This window comes from Tachysurus vachellii, chromosome 12, assembly GCF_030014155.1.
Source record: "Tachysurus vachellii isolate PV-2020 chromosome 12, HZAU_Pvac_v1, whole genome shotgun sequence".
NCBI lineage: Eukaryota > Metazoa > Chordata > Actinopteri > Siluriformes > Bagridae > Tachysurus > Tachysurus vachellii.
The window spans coordinates 16,048,722-16,068,674 of NC_083471.1; the positions used below are offsets into that span (position 1 = coordinate 16,048,722).

Genomic DNA, 19,953 nt, shown 5'->3' on the forward strand with positions numbered 1-19,953 from the left:
AGCACTGGCAGAAGGACTGTGGACTGGGTTATTTACAGTGGAAAAAGGGAAAGCCCTAATTTGAACCATCTGAGCCTTTGAAAGGAGTTGGGCACCAGAAAGAGCAGCATGACAATGACGGACAAAAAAAGTAAAGGAGGCCACATCATTAAAACAAGGCCTTGGTGGATTTTTATACTTCACGAATGATCAAAAATTCGCCATGACATACATTGCTTTTTATAGAATATACCATGTTAAAGGGAATAAAACAAGAATTAAAATGGCAGTGAGTGCTCCAGCCACAGTTTGGCCTCTCTAACTGATTTTATTTCATTAATCAAGCTAGAGATTTAGTTGCCAATTCACCTCAGCATGGCCTATTGATTAAACTCCTGTTAAGCACAGGATTGATGGGCTCATCAGAGAAGTCAAGAAACAGTGCTACGTTGGTCATACTCTTTATATTACACTCCATAAACTCTCTGACATGGAGAGCCATGCTCGATTACATGATACAGTCTGGGAAGTCAGTGTTGCTCTGCAGGGTTTTGGAATTACGCTTCACTGGATTTGGTTTCATTTCTTGTGGAATCAAGCTGCTGCCACAAATTCTTTTTTTCTTCTGATTGTCTCAGAACAAAGCTTATATATTTCACAGACATAATCAATATCCAGAAATTGGCCTGAATTGTGCATGTGAGAGAGGGAGATTAAATGAGGAGAGTAAGAACAAAGTCTGACTTTCTGACATATAAGTATGTGCATGAGACAAAGCACCAGATGGAGAGAGAGCAGACAGACAGTGATAGTGTGAGATAGGGTGTGAGGGAGGACTGTTCCTTTAAGAGCAAAGAAATCTGGCTCAGAGCCCATTCTCCAATCTGCTGATGATGAGGCGAGGAAGGAGCCGGGAGCCATATTTAGCGATGAGGTCATCCTTTATGGATAAAAAAAAAAAAAAGAAAAAGATAAGGGAAAAAGAGCAGCCATAGAAAGTGCAGTCACTGTTACTGTCTGATCCTATCAGCCATCATATGGGATGACTGCCTTTCTGCATCTGAAGATCTCTGAATTTATGAGACTCCTACACGTGACTGTCCTTTGCTGCATTGTGGACAGATTTTATTTTTTATAAAAAAAGAAAAAAAAAAGAAAAGAAAAGAGGACTTAATAAATGCATATGCAACAGGTTTGATTGAGTCATCACATTTGTGAACAATTTGCTACTACATCAGGAGGCATGTTCATCGGATCATAAGCATTGTTTGTCAAATGGAAATGCAGATTTATTTAAATAATTCTAACCTATTGGCTTAAATGTAATAAACAGGTTTCACTGTACATGTTAGTTCTTTACCATATTGCTAGAGAATCAGTGAATGAGAAGAGAAAAGAAGTTTGATGGATTGGTATTTGCATGTTTGCCCTCAAATACCCTTACTATTGAACACACACACATTCAACTGTTCATCCCTCTAATAATTTGCCTAAATATAGACAGTATGGCCAGGACAGATGTGCCAAAGGAGTAATATGGGATTATAGCGCCATCTATAGGAATAAATGCATTTTATAATCTATCAAAGAAATTTTATTGTAACTGTTATTACCAATACCAAAGTTCAAAAAGTCTTATGCCAAAACTATACTTTTTTCTTCTCTTAATTAATTCATTAATTTAATGAATGGCACCCTGTTTCTCTGCCCCCCCCCATTGTTAACAAATGCTTTAAGAGCTCTGTGCTGCCTGCCATGCTCAACGCAGTGAACCTTGCTTATCCACTGATGATGTCATTGCCTTCATCCTACACACCAGAAACAAATATGTGAGCATGCTGTTTGTGGAATGCATCTCATCATTCAACACCATTGTGCCCCACAAACCCAGTGACCACCAGCACTTCTATTGCTACTGTTTCTTCTACCTCACTTCCTCACTACCGTCGTTAATGGAAACAGCCCCACCCTCAAATGGAAAGCTCTTCAGTAAATGGTGCATAGTCATTGTCTGAGGTGAGTGTCCTTCCCTCCTGGACATCTACAGCAGGTAAGGAGAGCACAGTGGATCATCAGAGGATCATCAGAGACCACACAAGCCATGGATTACTGTCGCTGCTACCATCAGGCAGACAGTATCACATCTTTAGATCCCCACCATCGGAGACCTTATTCTTGCAGTTCATCAGACTGAGGAGACTCTAATAACAACCACAAGCACAGCCCAGTCTTCCAAAGACTACCATAGTACCCGATTATTACATTTATATTTACACTGGATATAAATCTATACCATCTATATCTATATCTATATCTAATATATATATATATATATATATATATATATATATATATATATATATATATATATATATATATATATATATATATATGTATATATATTATTTTAATTTATTTATTTTTTTTAATAAAATGTATACATTAAAATATATTTAAAAAAGTATTATTATTTTATAAATAGTGTATAGTTTGTGTAATTTCTGACTTCTCATTCACTGCAAATGAGCATTTTCTCAAGAAATGTGGTATTGTTGAAAATGAAGTTAGGTCAGAAAAATATTTGTATGATACAAGAGTGAGTTTGTAGTAAAGATGTATACCAAGTTTAGCCAGACCAATTTGGATAAACAAAAGTCCTTTGTTTAAATAGAAAATTATTTAGTGTGCCTGTGTCTGATCAAAATGTTGTTAAATGCTATTCACCCTGAAATTAGCTTCTGCGTCCACATGTAGCTGATTTGCATGTCATGAGTCAAAAAAACTCCACAGAGCTGAAAACAACACAATGATTGTTACTAACAATGAAATGCATTGTTAAGGCTAAACCGCGAATGTGTGCCTCACAAGCAGAGAACATGTACAGCTTTTTTATTATTATTTTAATCTAATTATTAAAATTTAATCAAAAAAAATAATAATCATTAATAAGACATTCAAAAATATGAAATGGATGAGTAAAAAAGAAAATTTGTGTGATTCACATAAATAAGCTGTTTAGACTTGACAGGATTATCTTTATATAAAGTTGCAGTAACTCATATAAATTCTATCATTATATTCATTTTCAAAAATATCAAATTTGATTCTGCGAATGATTTACATGTTAAAATTCACAATGCATGTGAACAAACAGCAAATAGTGTATGGCTCTGGTAAGTGGCTCAACAATGACAAATATAAACATACAGTAAAGGTTTCTGGGTGATTTCAAGGATTCATTGCTGAAAGCTATCTTACACATCCAGGGTCACTAGTTTGATGCTGAGCTCAGTGTATTGTTTGTGCAAATTCTTTATGACAGTTTATGGGTTTCCTCCAGGTTCTCTAGTCTTCTATGTGCCAAAATCCTGGCTAAATTACCTGCAGAGAAAATGAGTATGTGTATGTGTACGTGTGTGTTCTCACTCTCAGTGTTCCCAAGACAAGCTCTGGATCCATTTTAAATCTGACCAAGATATAAAAGGTTACTGAAAGGGTGAGTGGCAAATATTTTCTTAATATTAAGTTATGGTGTTTATGTGCACAACCATTGGTTGACTAACATATCAACTATCTACAACTAAAGCTTCAAAATTCAAGCTTTCAATTTCATTCAACATGTTTTTAGGCCTTAAGGCCTGAATCAGCCAAATACAGTCTTGTTTTCTTACCAATGTCTAATTTCCTTTAATTTGTTTTGTATTATGTTAGCCCTCCGCTTACAGAGATGTAAGAGCTTCAAAGCTCTCCATAAGAAATCCTTCCAACCAGATAGCTCTCACACCTGCACATTGAGCTTTATCCTAAACTAAACAAGACATACAGTTTTAGTTTTTTTTAAAAAAAAAAACACATTTCCTAGTGATAAAGAGGGCATTCAGTCAGTAAGTCACACAGAGCCCCATTTAGTACCTCAAGAGGGTCAACATCAAGCTACTGTAAAAACATGAATGCACTGTGACCATCTACACCTTAATATACATTACACTTTTTTCATATTTAATACAGTTTAGCCAAAAGACAACATTTTATGAATGTAGTGGACTATGATCAGAAGGTCATGAGTTCAAATCCCAGTATTCCTGCTGGACCCTTTAGCAAGGCATTTAAACCTAAACTGCTCAGATGTATAAATGTACAATTTGATTTCTGTCATTTCTGCACTGTGATAGCACAAAAATATTTTTTATTTCACATTTAAAAATGTGACTAACATTTAGCCAAAACATCTGCTGCCCACTAATGGTATGACAAACGAAGTGCACTAATTAATAAACAACAAAAAGAAGTCTTACTAAAATGAATGAATGAATGAATGAATGTCCCTGATCCAGTAAAATACTTTTACAATACAAAGGAACTTTGTAAAGTTACGTAGCTTTATTAAACTCAACTTAAAGCACTCACAGGCACATGTAAGTGGATGGTGAGTGCACAAATAAATACAGTAAAGATCATATTTATAGCAAGAAGTTTGAATTTAAAAAAAGGAATTTAATATAACGCAGATCTCCCAGAAGTCTAAAACATTAAAACGCTGTCCCCTAAATGAACATGGAATTTATGACTTTTGACATTTTGCACTAAATATATATTCTATGCTTAGTTACTCCATAGCAACTAGAGAAAGAGAAAAAGGGGGGGAAACAATATATGAGGTTTTATTATTGTTTAACATCTCAGATGTATACTTAAATAATATCAGACCTCTCTACAAACAGGGAACAGAAACATTTTTAACAAAACAAAAGGTTTTACCATGACTAAATCACGTCTCCTTATAATTACTTTTATCCACTGGGAACATAAAATTTATTTAGCGCCTATTTATTTATCAGTTGTGAGGTCAGCTGGTGGGGAGAGCTCATGTATTGCACTTTTAAAATGAAAACAGGTAGACATGGAATGAATCCTACAGTGCTGAAAATGTTTTCCCTAATCACGTATTCACAATTCGCGTCTGAATCAGACTGATACTTGTATGAAATGCTGCATTGGCAATGGATTAGATTTAATGTTTACAAAATTTTCATTTTTTCTACATAAAAAGCCACTAAGATTTTTTCATTATAGCTTCACTGGATATAAGGTCAAAGCTCTTAAGAAGCTTTTGTAATTGTCAAATGGAAAAACTTCAGTAACTGTTATTTCAAACCTGCTGGAATACACAAATCATTTGTCATGAAATATTATAAGCCAGGAGCAAGCTGCTTTTACCTGTTTTTGCTTCCCTTAACAACTTGATTAGTATGAAATTTAACAAAATCCATCTGACCTGTTATAAATCCTACAGAATTGTAAGCTCAGGTTTAAATCTATGCTATCAAAGCTCATATTTATGTACTGAAATATCATATATGCAACAACCACCTGTTGTAATCACTGAAATCATGTGATTATGATTCGGTTTAAACTCTCTGATGTACAGGCAGGTGACAAATTAAAAAGGATAAAAAACAAAATAAAGCATCTTAGAAAGGCACTTAGCCCAACACAAGATACCAGAATTACTCAAGTTCACCGTGGCATAAATTCTGCAAATAAATTTTTGCTAGAGGGATTAAAATAATTTTTCCAAAAGCTATTGCCTTAGTTGGTGTTTTGGTGTTTCCCCAAAGTTGTTCAACTGGGTTAAGATCTGTTTAGTGTGATATGTCATAGGATAAAGGACCACTCCAATCCGGACAGAAAAGTTTCATGATAATTAAAGGTGATCAGCAAAATACCACTACAGCATGACAGAGACACTGTTTTTTTTTCCTTCATTTGTCACCCATCTGTGTCTAGGTCATTTTGAAAAACTGGTAAATGAAAATTGCAACAAAACAGTACCAAGCTTCTTCTTTGCTTCATTATCCAACATGCTTTTCATCCTCTGGGATGCTTGTAATACAGCCATTCATTTTCATTTTAAGTCCATGTGTCATCATTTTTACCAGCATCATCCAACAGGGGTCAGCTTATAATCAAAATACACATCAGTGGAGCATACTGGGTTTATATCAGCACAAGAAACACACACTGTGCCATACACGGGCTAGAGAGTCTGAACAACAAACACTGTTTACTGCTTGACATCCATTTGATAAGGAAAGCTTCATATCTCCCTCATGCTACTGACAGATGTTAAGACTTAGCAGTCAGAATCAACAGCTTTAAGAGAGCTCTGCAGTAGCACTCTCTTTTGGTGAGTTAAATCCAGGTAGAGGTCAGATCTGAGGAAGCGAGGGTATGGGTCTTTTTCCATCAGTCCAAAAATCCGTCTCTGAGCTAGGTCAAAACAGTCAGCACCAATGTTCTCCATGTTCTCCTTGGTCTGCTCTCTGGTGAAAGAGTCCAGATTAACCTGGGAGAAAAGAATAAAGAAAAATCAGGTTTGTGGTGATTTGACCTGATTTAAATTTTTTTAGTACCCTTGAATACTTGAGGAGGAATTTTAAATGGCTGACTGTACAAAATTCACAGACTTCTAGCACTGCAGACTTGCATATATCACATCTGTGATAGCAATTATTGTGAACATTACTAAAGCTCTTGACCTGTAGCTGCAGGTGCTGCTGCAACATGATTGGCTGATTATATACCTGCGTGAATGTGCAGGTGTACATGTGTTATTAATAAAGTAGACGAGGAATGTAAATTCTGAGCTACATTTAACAGATTTGCCTACAAACACATTTTAATTGGCACGTTGCTATTGATCGTTGTCTTACTATTTTCTTTTAAGACTACCTCTTTAGATGACTGGATTGAGATATACACTTCAAATATCTTTTTTGCTCTTGAAGCCATCTTGGATAAAGATTTGATCTTCCTGTATTCCTCACAAGCAAGCCAGAAGTCCAGATTCTCCTCACTGAACTCCGTCTGCAAGAAGGAGCGGAACACGGCGAGTCCATCTGTTCAAGCAGATAACAGTTACACACACACACACACACACACACACACACACACACACACACACACACACACACACACACACACACACACACACACACACACTTTATTACATGCTATTGTACAATAAAAATACCATACAGTGTTTGAATGATAGAAAACAAGATGTACTGACATTTGTGAGACAGCAACAGGTCAAAAGATTCTCCCCATTTAAGAGCTTCTTCTGGAGAAGGCCTAGTAGTGCAACAGAGAAAAATCCTTGAATTTTTGCACTCAATCCTACCATTTACTCCACCCCAATTCCAGTAATGATATAAATACTTAATCCTTGATAACATTATATTTATGACCATTCACATGTTTCTTTTCATTCTGTTAAATGACTACACCATGACTCATCCAATCTTACTCTTTTCTGGTAAATAGATGAAGTAACTAATTAAACTAACTTGTCTGATTTGAGGACTTTCTCAAGCTTGCTGGAAGGATGGCTTCCGGGTCTGTTGTTGTTCTTCTTCCTGAGGAAGGTCAGACGATCCTTCATATCTTTTGCACTGCAGGAAGGAAAGAAACTAAGTTTCACCAGCCAGCTGAATGTTCTTATGTGTGTAGTTGTTTGGTGGTTTAAGAAACACCCCAATAGACAGTTAAAGAAATTATCATCAAGAATATTGGGACAGCTGCTGTGTTTCATTGTGTAATGGAGCCAACATTCCCTCATCATGTACTCTATTGGCAAGATTCAAGCTGTGTTTAACTGCAGTGTGAAGGCATCAAGCAAAGAGCATATTTTTTGAAGAATAAAAGGTGTTATAAATACATATTCAACAACAAATGAATTGCAACACTGAATGCAGATTTGGCAAAATAGAGAAAAATAGATGACTTACAGATTTTTAGATTTTTTCTTTTTCATGGCACTTTTCCCCATTTGACATTTACAGTTTGGCTCCCCACAGACCTAGTCATAGGAAAGGAAATGCATTAATACTGTGTAACATCCTAAAACGAGAAGTCAAAACACAGGCAACAGAAGTGTATTGCTATATACCCTGAAAAATACCATGTAATATACACAGGCCTGCCACTTGACCCAGTCCTCCAATTTTGTGGCATCACAATGGGGAAAAATGTGATCTCAAACTGTGGCATGGTTGTTGACCAGATTGCCAGATGGACTGGTCCCTTGGGATTTTTAAGCATAACACTGTGTGGAGGTTACACAGAATGTTGGAAAAAAAAGCAATAAGTGAGCATCAGTTGATGATAGAGGGCTGAAGAGATTGGTTTGAGCTGACTAGAATACTATAGTAACAAAAATAAGCACCATTTAACAAGTTTTGTGCAGCCAAGAGAATGCTCAATAGATTTTGTGGCAACATTGTGGCAGATGTGCTACAACAGCAAAATATCATCAGATTCACATCAGGTTTTACATCTGGGTCTACAGTTCACTGTAAATAAAGAGTTTAAAACTGTACACTCTAGAATAAAAATACACATGAAAATCCCAGGAGATCAGCAGTTTTTGAAATATACAAACCATCACATCTGAAAAAACACCCAAACACAACAAAGTCAATGAGATCACATCACACACAAAACCTTCCCCCATCCGTGGGTTTATAACTCGTATATGCATGATTTTATGCACTGTACTACAACTGTATTCATTGCAGCAAATAGTAGTTTATCACTCATGTTATACTGTTGTTTGTGAGGAAATGAGTTTGCATTCAGTGAGGGATGAACCTACCCTTCTACCAGTGAAGAGTAGGCAGATCTGATGGACTGATCCTCTGTTCTTTGTGAGCTCTTTCCTCAGTGTCTGAGGTGAGGGGACAGTCCAGCGCTGCTGTGTTTCTCTGCTGTTCTCCATGCAGTGTATGGCCTGGTCAGAAATAAATCGTGGTGAGCGTGGCTCCTGCAGCAGGCTGCCCTCACTGTGTGTGCGCCGATGCAATGAACGCTGCACACACAGTCTCGAACTCTGCTGTCCCCTGCCAGGTGACATCTCCACCAGGCTCCTCCGCTTTAGATAGCCTTCATCACTGTCCTCTTCTTCCTCCTCCTCCTCGAGGTCTTCATCATCATCAGTGGATGGTGAGGTGAGAGCATCTGGATTGAAGGAGCGATCTAGGCACAGTTTAGGGATGATAAGAGGTGATGAGGAGGAAGATGAAGAAGTGGGCCTGGCACTCTCACCTTCACCCTGTTCCCTCTTTTCGAACTCTGGCTCCCGTTCACCTTGTTTTGGCTCCTTCACCCTCTCCTTCCAGATGGCAGCAGGCTCCATGTGTACAGATTTAGAGGTGTCTCCCAGTGTAGGAGGGGGTTGGACACACTCACTGGGATATAACACACAGTCAGAGGGGATACTGGTTCTAGCTCTTGTAAGACCACTGGGGGGTAAGCTGGTGCCTTGCGATGGAGAACATGGTTCTGAAACACTGTGTGCAGCGAAGCCCAGCAGTCCCAAATCAGCCTGATCGCCATCCTTTTGCTCTAGCATCTGCCGAGAAAGCATTCACCAAGTGTTACTTTTATAAAGTCCATCTGGCTGAAAAAGTCCAGTGCTTTTCAACCTAATCTCTATCCACTGAGCCTGACAATGTGTTTCACATGTCTCTGTTCCAATATAATGTATTAATTCCTTAGTCAAAAATATTTGCACATCATGCTTTAAATCTGTACATTTTTTAGAGCTGGGACTACTGCTACACAGTTTTAATGTTTTACCCTACAAAAGAGTGTAAGAAAGCAGTGTTTAGCAGAGAAGAAAGAATCCAGGAAGAAGCAAGACACACAGAACACAAGAGAAAACACTGGTAAAAGTTTTTCAGTGCTAATAATTTTGACCTTGAATCAACACATATCTAAGGCCTGTGTAGCTGCACATACCATTTGCTTGTATGTAGATTTCAAAAACACTGACATAGCTGTTGCATCAATGACAATTGATCCAACCGGTAATTTGCATATCCAATCTGTAACATCACTGATAAGCTTCTTTAACTGGAATTAGGTGTCTGGCATTTTCTGTATTGTAATTATCCATTCATTATCCCTTTAGATTGTGTACACCAATTTTTTTGTGTTTTAAACACAAGACGACTGACTAATGTAAACTGTACATGCAGATACTCATGCACACAACAGCTTTTAATGCGGTCATGCAGTGTTGTTACAGACAGATATTTGATGCCACATCTGATATGTTCCATTTCAGGAAATCACAGCATGATGTTTATACAGCATTAAGGCAATAACACTCACCTCTTTGGCATTAATAATATTCTTACTAGATTTACAGCTTAATTCTCAGTAAAAAAAAAAAAAGAAAAAGCAGTAAAAATGTGCAAAAGGAAAATAGAAATATAAAATGTAAGAGAGTTAAAAAAAAATCACTGATAACACTTAAAATGCCAAATGGAAATGTGCATTGAACATACAGTACATGCAAATATCTGGTATGTCTATTGACAAAATTCGAATGACCTCACCTTCATTAATGATCCCGTGTTTATCTCCTAAAAACAAATAATGTGTTCTTTCATCAAGGCAGCAGCACTGGAACAGCTCTTTGTGACATCTTCCCTTTCCACCCTCCCTCCCATTCGCCCTCCCTCACTTTCTCTCTCCAAGTCACATGTACATATCTGTTTGTGGTGCTCTGATTAATGATGCCGCTGCTGAATCAAATGTTGGTAATGCCAGCCCAGGGGCCACTGAGTCGCAGCAGAAACATGAGATTGACAAAAAAAATCTGATTTCTCCTTCATTGTTTTCGAAGGGAATAAAAGAAGACTGTAAGAGGCATCCTGTTTAAATACATACTGAATTAAATTTAAGATGGAACTGTGGTATAAAGCACTTTGTACCTGATCAGGACCCATTCTCTCTCCCATAGTGAGCTGCTTGTTGATGTTGTCTCTCAGACACTGGTACACTCTTCTCTTCTGCTCAGCCGAAAAGGCCTCCAAGCTGAACAGACATTCAGCTCTCTACATGCAAAAAAAGAGAGCAGGAGAAAGAAAGGTAAACAAAGAGAGAAACGCATCTCTTTCATTTAGCCAAAGAGCAGCCAATATGTGCTTTATTGTCAGGGTTTATTATGTGTGTCCTTCTACTGCACACGCTCTGAAAGGCAACCTTTGTCTCACACACTGCACTGAAATAGAGGTGAGGGAGCAAAAGCAAGGGACAGAAAGAGGGAACGAGGGAGAGAACAGATGAGAGAAGGCAAAAAAGAAATGCCGTGTGTGTATGTGTGTGTATGAGAAGGAGAGAGAGGTGTTGTCAGGGAGATGGGCAGATGGCCGTGTGTTTAACGCTTCGCCTCTGCGTGTATTTGCTGGAGTGAGCCGTCTGTCTTGCTGACATGTCTACTCTTCTGGGAGAGAGAGGAGCTTGGAACAAACTCAAACGTGACGTACGTCATATCATAATTAAGAGTCACTCCAGCATAGACATACTGTAAAAGCTTCCAACATGTGGTAATTATATGAATCAAGTGCATGCAATGTAATATAAATGTACTGTACAGCAGGGCTCTCAAATTCTTATGAAAATGCATTCAAAATTTATTTTCATAAAAAATGTACTCTTTCAATGGGATTTGCTCATAACAGCAAGGGAACTATTACAATATAAGTATTTAATAATAACAACAATCAGAAAAAGAACTAACACTGGCAGCAGAGCTGTGACACTATGCATTCATATTGCATCCTAAAACACCTGTCTTTATATCTTATGGCCTTTGATTAAGAAGGAACATTTATCCTTTTTACTGATATTTGGCAAGTCACAAGTCACAATAACCCTGAAAGAAATTGGCTGATATGACTGATAGAGCAAAAACAATTTTGCGGATTTAAGGATAATCCGCGGATTTTGCGGATAAGGATTTCTTATTTAAGGATAGTGCTCATGTGAAGTCATTAATTATCACCTAGTTGTTTGACTCCTTTTTAAAACTTAATGATGACTGAAATCACCCAAACAACCCTGATCAAAATTTACATATCCTTGTTAGGCCACATTATAAACATACAGGCTGACACACAGAGGTTTAAATATATTAAAGGGAAGTTTCCACACCTGTGACTCATTGTAACTGTAATTAGTGTCTATGCATAAATAGTCAGTGAGTTTCTCAGCTCATGAGGTGATGCACTGACTTGGCTGAATACTGCACCAAGGGGAAGACAAAAGAACTGCCAATGGGCCTTCATAATAAGGTAGAACTTTATAAAGCAGGAAAAGGATATAAAAAGGTACCTCAACACTTGAAAATGCCAGTACTGTACTGATAAAGAGGTGGAAAATAAATAAATAATAATCTGCTGATAAGAGACGGTCAAGTAGACCAAGAAAGATTTCACCCACTACTGCCAGAAGAATTGTTCAGGACGCAAAGAAAAACCCACAAACAACATTGAGAGAAATGCAGGCTGCTCTAAAAAAAAAGTGGTGGTGTTGTTGGTGTTGCCATGAGAAAGCCGTTACTGCCTCACACATGCAGCTTCTGGAGCAGTCATAATAAGACCAAAATTTAACTTTATAGTCACAAACATAAACGATATGTTTGGAGAGGAGTCAACAAAGCCTATGGTGAAAGGTACACCATCTCCACTATAAAGCATGGTGGTGGATCTCTTATGTTTTGGGGCTGTGTGAGCTCCAGTAGCACAGGAAAGTTAGTAAAAAATGATGGCAATATGAATGCAGCATGTTATCAGAAAATACTGACAGACAATTTGCATTCTACAGCACGAAAGCTGCGCATGGGACGCGCTCGGATGTTCCAACATGACAATGATGAAAAACACAAGGCAAGATTGACCATCTAATGGCTACAGCAGAAAATGTTGAAGGTCCTGGAGTGGCCATCACAGTCTCTTGACCTTAATATCATGGAGACACTTTGGGGAGACATGCAGTTTGTGCAAGAAGAATGGGCAGCTATACCACCTGAGAGAATTAAGGACCTCATGCACAATTATCTCAAAGACTGCATGCCATCACTAATGATAAAGGGGGCAATGCAAGATATTAAGAACTAAAGTCCTGCAAACTTTTGAACAGGGATTATTTCCTTATTTTGTTATGTCTTGTTTGATGATTGTGCCATTCTGTTATGCCTTACATATAAACTTGAGTCCTATAAGAAATAAAATATATTTGTATTGACTTTTCACTCATGCTTTCTTTAAACAAATGTTACACATCCTGTCTAATACATCTTAGCACTCTTCCAAGGTATGCAAACTGTGTGTGTGTGTGTGTGTGTGTGTGTGTGTGTGTGTGTGTGTGTGTGTGTGTGTGTGTGTATAAAATGAACAGAATTGAAATCCAAATCAAATGTTTTCTTGTATGCAAAACAGCATACATTTTTCTAGGTACACTTGGAAACTGTTTTTGAAGGAATTTGTCAGGTAGATTGTTCCAAACATCTTGGAAAACTAACCACAGACCTTCTGTGGCTGTAGGCTGGCTCATACCCTTCTGTCTCTTCATGTAATCCCAGACAGACTTGATGATGTTGAGATAAGGGCTTTGGGTCAAACCATCACTTCCAAGACTACTTGTACTTGCACTGGCTATATGTTTGGGGTCGTTATTCTGCTGCTAAAGAAACCAATCAGATTCGTCCCTTATAGAAGTGAATGATGAATAAGTATCTGCCTGTATTCCTCATCAGGCCTCATCAATAATACACCATTAATCCTACAACATAATATTTTCAATTTTGACTGTCACTGCTGGACATCTTCTGATGTCAAAGTTCATTGGCTGACCAATGCGTATCCGTTCCGCTTTTTGTGCTTCTTCAAAATAGCTTGAACAGCACATCTTGAAACCCCAGTCTGTTTTGAAATCCTCAGCTGGCAGAGACCTTGCTGATGCAGTATAACTACCTTGTGTCTGGTTGCTGTGTTAAGTCTTGCCATGGTCACAAAGTCACTTTAGTAGCATAGCTGGCTGTTCTTCACCCAGTTTTGAGCCTCCTACACAGCTGTTTCTGTTTTGGTTACTGATTGTTTTAACCTACATATGACATTGATCATTTGTACCTGCTTGGTATAATTGGTTAATGATTCACCTGACTCTGATCCTACAAAATCCTTGACTTTTTACAAGTATACAAAGTGTGCAAGAAGCTGGTTTGAAGCCAAAGGGTAGTCACACCAAATATTAATTTAATTTAGATATTTCTGTTCATTTCTTTACACCCGCCTAAAACTTTTGCACAGTACTGTATGTACATATAAACTATCACCTTATGTATTTATTCAGAACCTTTGTGGGGTAACATTTTTGGGTGGTGAGAGATGTGCTCTTACCTCTATTCTGTATGAGACATACAAGCGTAGTTTTTCTGCAGGAACTGAAAGGAAAAGATACATGTCTTAAAATAATCAGTACAGGTTAAATGGACTTCATGATTAGTCAATTGCATTGTTATTGTAAAGGCCTTCATTTATTTTTCACCATAACCCACATTAATGTAATGAATACCCATTAGGCAATGACAGACTCTTCCGAAAAAAGGGGGAATTAAAAAGAGGCAGAAAAAGACTTAAATGCCTGCTGTGGCACGTCTATGGATATTTCTATCCATCATCAGGAAGATGAATAATACACACGCCCTCCCAGGCAGCCTGGGACTGACTCTACCGGAGACAAGGCCATTGTTTATGGCGGACACAGCAGCAGAGTGCAAAGCAGCTCGGCAGCCAGTCTCAGACTGATCTCACACACACACACACACACACACAAACCCTTCTGCCTCCTTCCTGAGTGCTGCCGTGTCTCATATACACAGTTACAAATAATCCAGGGTGGGGCTTGTTCACATCCCCTCTTATCTAAATAATCAGCTCAGAGATGCTACACACAAATATACACACAGCTGTCTATTTCTCAATTCTGTAAACAGCAGTTTGGCAAACCAATGAAATACGCTAGCTGTTCTTTTGCACTGTTATTGCCTTTATTAAACATGCCCTGTTTCTGTGAGGTACAAAAATGAGTACGCACACATGTACAATGCATTTGGTTTACATTACCATTAGTGGCATGAAAAATCATGTATTAGATGATCAGGTAATAGAGGTAATAGTTTAAAAAAAAATTAAACTTCCCATCACTCATCCCAACACTGTTTGGAAGCGTTGCATGAAGCATAAAGCAATTCTATAAAGCACATCACAATATACAAACTCCTGAGCTTCACCAGATGCAATAAAATGACATTTGACATTATGTGCTGTGGTCAGATGAGGTAATCCATCCCCATGTTTTGTGATAAAAGGAGACTGCATACAAGGGAAAACACTGGATTCCCACTATAATAAATAAGGTGGCTCATTAATACTTATTTTGTTGCTGGTGAATGGGATCTTGTAAGGATTGATAGCATTGCACAGTACATTCTTTAATGTACCAGGATAGTTCAGCCCAAACCTTCAGATTTTGCCATAGTCAGAGCATTCAACAAAGCCATGAACCAAGAATACATTCAAATAAATAGAGAAATTGTTGAAATACAAATTCAGTCTCTGGATACAAGAGAACCATCAACAGGTGTTTTATAACTGATGTTTCAATCATGTTCAAGCCTGTGTTGTACTAATTTACTCTCTTTTGTACTATGTGAAATAAAATTAAAGAAAGCTACACCATTTTCCTGTATGTTTGAGTTCACATTGTCACTTAACGCCTGTTTTATATTTGTACTCATTCCCATGAAGGGCGCTAATTTTTCAAGAAGGTATTACTTTTTAAAATGCTTAGATTTCACACTAATGCAAGGTTCTTGAACGTGTATTCTAGCTGGCAGCTAATGATAACACAGGGCTTTTACAGCTAACCAATAATCCGCTTTAATTAAATTCACACAGGAAGTGAACTTAACACACTGGCATAAGGCTGTTTATGTGAAACTGAAATTCAGTGTATAGTGCACAATTTTAGGAACATTACCATTTTGATTAAATACTGAAACGTGCTGCAATTTTTTGGTGTCTAAGAGAGATGCAGGGCACCAAATTGCCACAATATATTTTTCTAAAGAATTGGGAGACAATTTGCTATTATTTCTCCTCCATTATCTCTGTGCTTGTCTCTTACGTAATTACTTATTTTGTGCTTTTTTAAAAAAAAAAAAAAATGTCCTTCTTATCTGTATAATTTCTCCATGGATTTTCACCTCATTTAACTCTTAAACCCTTTTTACCATTTTGTGGGTACCCTTATATTTTCACAAGCCCAGGGTGTGTTTATTTAGCAGAATATCTGAAAGCAAAAAAAAACAAGGTAAGTAGACATACCGTCTTGCAGCTGGATCTGGTGAAGGTAGAGAGGACTCTGCAGTACATTGCATCGACTGGATTCGTCCTCTCTAGTCAACAGCATGAGGTCAGTGTAGATGAACACTGTGACCTATAGGGGGAGATAGAGTCAATTACCATACGCATACTCAAGATGCCAATATTTCATCATCAATGGACATAAAGCAAAATATTTAATCCTAAAGCCAAGTATATTCATTGTCCTTGTGGTAGCCACGCATTATGTGTATGTGTTGTAGCTTTTTTCTATTGTAAAATGAGTATGTTGTATATCTGGCTGTCATCTGCAAATCTCCTGAGCTAATTGCTTTGCTTTTTATTAGGGTCGAAGAAGCTGATGCTATTTAATTTATAAACTCTGTTGAAGACCATTATTTCAGATTAGTCTGCAAAAATGCACATTAGAAAGTCACAGTAAACTAGTATTGTTAATAATAATGTACTTAGTAATAATAATTATATCCTTTTATTTTATCTGATTCAATAACACTTGCCTATCAGATATTCAACAGTAAGATTTTACACTGAAAGCCAGGTTTCCTAAAATAATGCAGCAAAACCTCTGCAGTGACAGTGTTTCATCTTTCGCTTGTTTGATTCCCACAGAAAAGCCAGCTGGGTCAGTGTTTGTTTTGATCCCTACTCCAGCCTGGAGCAAGGCCAATCTAGTAAACTCAGCTGAATAACACAGGCAAATACACACACAAATGTACTTGTGGGAGTCCACTGGGGGAATGAGAGCTAGTGATGAACAGCTTCTCCTTATTAAACACACCAAACTTTACAAATGCCAAACTCTTCAGCATGCATTCACAAGAGCTTCAAAAGAGAAAAAAGGTCAGTTAACAGTGGACCCCTAGTGAGAAAGCACTAGGACAGGACAAAAAGAGAAGGCAGGATTGCTATAGATACACCATGGATCAGAGTGACTATTGTGGCACAGAGAGATTTATCTTTACTCAATATGACTCAAGCTGTGTTATCTAGAGGTCAGACTATTCCCAAACCCAGAGTTTCTCAAAAGCTGCTGCCACAAGAAAAGTCAAATCCAGGTGTCTCCTTGCCTGAGTCTAAATCTGATTAGACATAGTTGCTAAGTACTTTTGATCAGTACTTTCTGTATTAAACACACCACAAAAGAGTTTAATGGAGATATATTATTAGCACAAAATAATAACTTTGCATATCAAAATAGCGAAAACTGGCTCCAAGGAAATTCTTGTAGCAAACCTGAACCAAAATCTTAAAAAAATAAATAAACAAATAAAAAAATTAAAAAATTAACTTTTGTGGTAAAAACTACTAAGAATTAATACTGAAAGATTTAATCTATACAGCTTGCAAAGCAGACACAACACTAAATGTATTACAAGTATCACACAACCTATAGTCAGACAGCATGGCAGCAAGCTGCTTGCTTTATGTCTGCTCGGTTTCATAAGTAACTTTGTTGAACTGTTCTTGATACATTAGATGAGTTACCTGTTGCACACTTAAGCAGTAATATCATTAACCACAACTGACCAGTTTTAGCAAAATTTCCAGACAAAACCACATATCAAAAGCCCTGAAACTAGCCCAAAAACGCTTTTTCAGCTTTTATGCAGAAAACAGAAGCCGACATTTGTACCCCACAATCCCCCTTTTCTCTTCCTCCAATCTTTTCTATATTTAAAAAAAATAAATTTTTCTTTCCACCAGAGACAAACTGTCTGCACTTACATTTTGCCATTGTTTGTGGAATTCTATATAGATTTAATTGCTGTTATTTTCTAGAAGACAAACTTTTAAACTAGTATTGGAAAACATTTAAACTAGTATTGGAAAACTAGGAGCAACCCTGTCGGACTGACCAGACTGTGTAATGGTTTCTTTCCGCAAGCCATTCCGCAAGACTCCTTAATAACTGAACTGTACTGAGCACAACACACACACGCACATCAACTGTATGGACTGCACAGATTTACACTAAATACACACACTTCCAATATATATCCATCAACCTGTTTACATGCTGTTTACATACATCAAAATGTTTACATGCTATTTTTTGCACACTTTTTTGATCTTTGCACATTCTGTCTGACATTTCAGTTGATTGATTGCTGTTTTGCACACCCCTTTACAATGTCTCAGGTAACTGCTGCTATAACACTGTGTTCATGCCAGTATTTCTGCACACGTAATATTTTCTGAACATACAGTATTTACACTGGCCTGTGCTGTTTCTGTTTATTGTCTTTTGTGTATTGTCTTGTAATTTTTTGATTGTCTTTTGTTCTGCACTGTCTTGTTTGTCTTGTCTTGCACCAGGTTGCACAGTTGCACTTTAGGTATCTAGGACTACTTACTAAGTCCTTAGCTCTGTCTTTGTTTTATGTAGCACCATGGTCCCAGAGAAACGTTGTCTCATTTCACTGTGTACTGCAAATTTGAATACCATTTGCAATAACTTTATAGAGCTAAATGAGGAAATGATCTCACTGCCCTATAATTGTGCAACATCTAGAAAGGCATGCATATCAAATTTACCAAATATATTTTTTTAACCCAGCAGCAACATTAGTCACAAAAAACTGGTAAATATCACAAATGTGGTTGAAGGATTGCTGAAGACAGACACACCCAATACAGGAATACAGGAACAGGCCACAAGTGAATAATGTAGCCTTTAGTTAGTAAAACATTTCTAGGGAACATTTTGGCCTTACCTTAAGTGCTATGTTTGTGCTGTCATGAAGAATCATCTCTTCAGATAACAACAGTGTTCTCTCTGGGCTGCATAGGTCCAATGGCTGAAATACAAAAAAAAGTCAATTTACAGTATGCAACTCTGATATCCAGTTTAAACCATTAGTATGTGTGTGTTTTATATATTATATATATATATATATATATATATATATATATATATATATATATATATATATATATATATATATATACACACACACACACACATACATTGTGTATATATACACATTTGGCATTTGGCAGAACCCCTTATCCAGAGCGACTTATATATATATATACACATAAAATGTACATTTGTAAATGTATATTATATTTATACACATAAAGTAAATAGACATAGATAGAGATATGATCATCATTGTGGGAATGAAAACATGGTCCTCCACCTGGACAAATACAGGGAAGATGAGGATCTTGGGGGCAAGGCTGACATAAGTGCCATAGCTGGAGTGGGGAAGATGTGACTGTACAAGAGTGCAGTTCTGGTAGTTGGCAAAGCTCTGTCTATAGGATGAGGGTGGAATTGTAGCTGTTTTGCTGTTCAGAGATCTGCGTAATGTGGCTTGTGCATCCACTCCAGTGTCCTGGAGGTAGGCTGTGCTCTGTTGAATCCCTCTTGATGAGTGAGTCTGATAAATTCTCCCTGAAAGTGCAGAGTACTATTTAGGATTTAGGAACACTATTCCAGAAATTCACAATTGTTTGATCCAACAAATATTTTCAATTGTTTTATTCATTTACAACAGCATTATTATTAACATTATTAATGTGTTAAACCACAATAAACTGTGGGTGTGGCTGTAGGGTCTTACCAAGTGTTCCTAGGGTTCCATTGCTGTCTGGATAAACAGGTTGCAATATCTGAATATAAAAGAAAAATTAACCTGACAAACCAATCTTATAAGAGCATTTAGCCTTGTTCAGTGACAATATCTTGAAACAAAATGCAAACAGGTAGAAG

At 37.3% G+C, this 19,953-nt stretch overlaps 1 protein-coding gene across 4 annotated transcripts in view; it reads right to left on the reverse strand.

The window, feature by feature from the left end:
* Positions 1-3,823: 3,823 nt before the first annotated feature.
* Positions 3,824-19,953, reverse strand: part of LOC132855224 (regulator of G-protein signaling 3-like) — a 30,178-nt gene continuing 14,048 nt past the window's right edge. For all 4 annotated transcript variants that reach the window (XM_060884024.1, XM_060884023.1, XM_060884026.1 and 1 more), the window contains 12 exons: positions 19,805-19,853; positions 19,379-19,635; positions 18,950-19,033; positions 16,218-16,329; positions 14,229-14,272; positions 10,761-10,883; positions 8,636-9,391; positions 7,770-7,840; positions 7,329-7,433; positions 7,052-7,113; positions 6,712-6,878; positions 3,824-6,325 (listed from right to left, as the gene is read on the reverse strand). In XM_060884024.1, the coding sequence (XP_060740007.1) occupies positions 6,113-6,325; positions 6,712-6,878; positions 7,052-7,113; positions 7,329-7,433; positions 7,770-7,840; positions 8,636-9,391; positions 10,761-10,883; positions 14,229-14,272; positions 16,218-16,329; positions 18,950-19,033; positions 19,379-19,635; positions 19,805-19,853 (2,043 nt within the window). In that variant the 3' untranslated portion in view covers positions 3,824-6,112. The remainder of the gene's footprint in view (positions 6,326-6,711; positions 6,879-7,051; positions 7,114-7,328; positions 7,434-7,769; positions 7,841-8,635; positions 9,392-10,760; positions 10,884-14,228; positions 14,273-16,217; positions 16,330-18,949; positions 19,034-19,378; positions 19,636-19,804; positions 19,854-19,953) is intronic.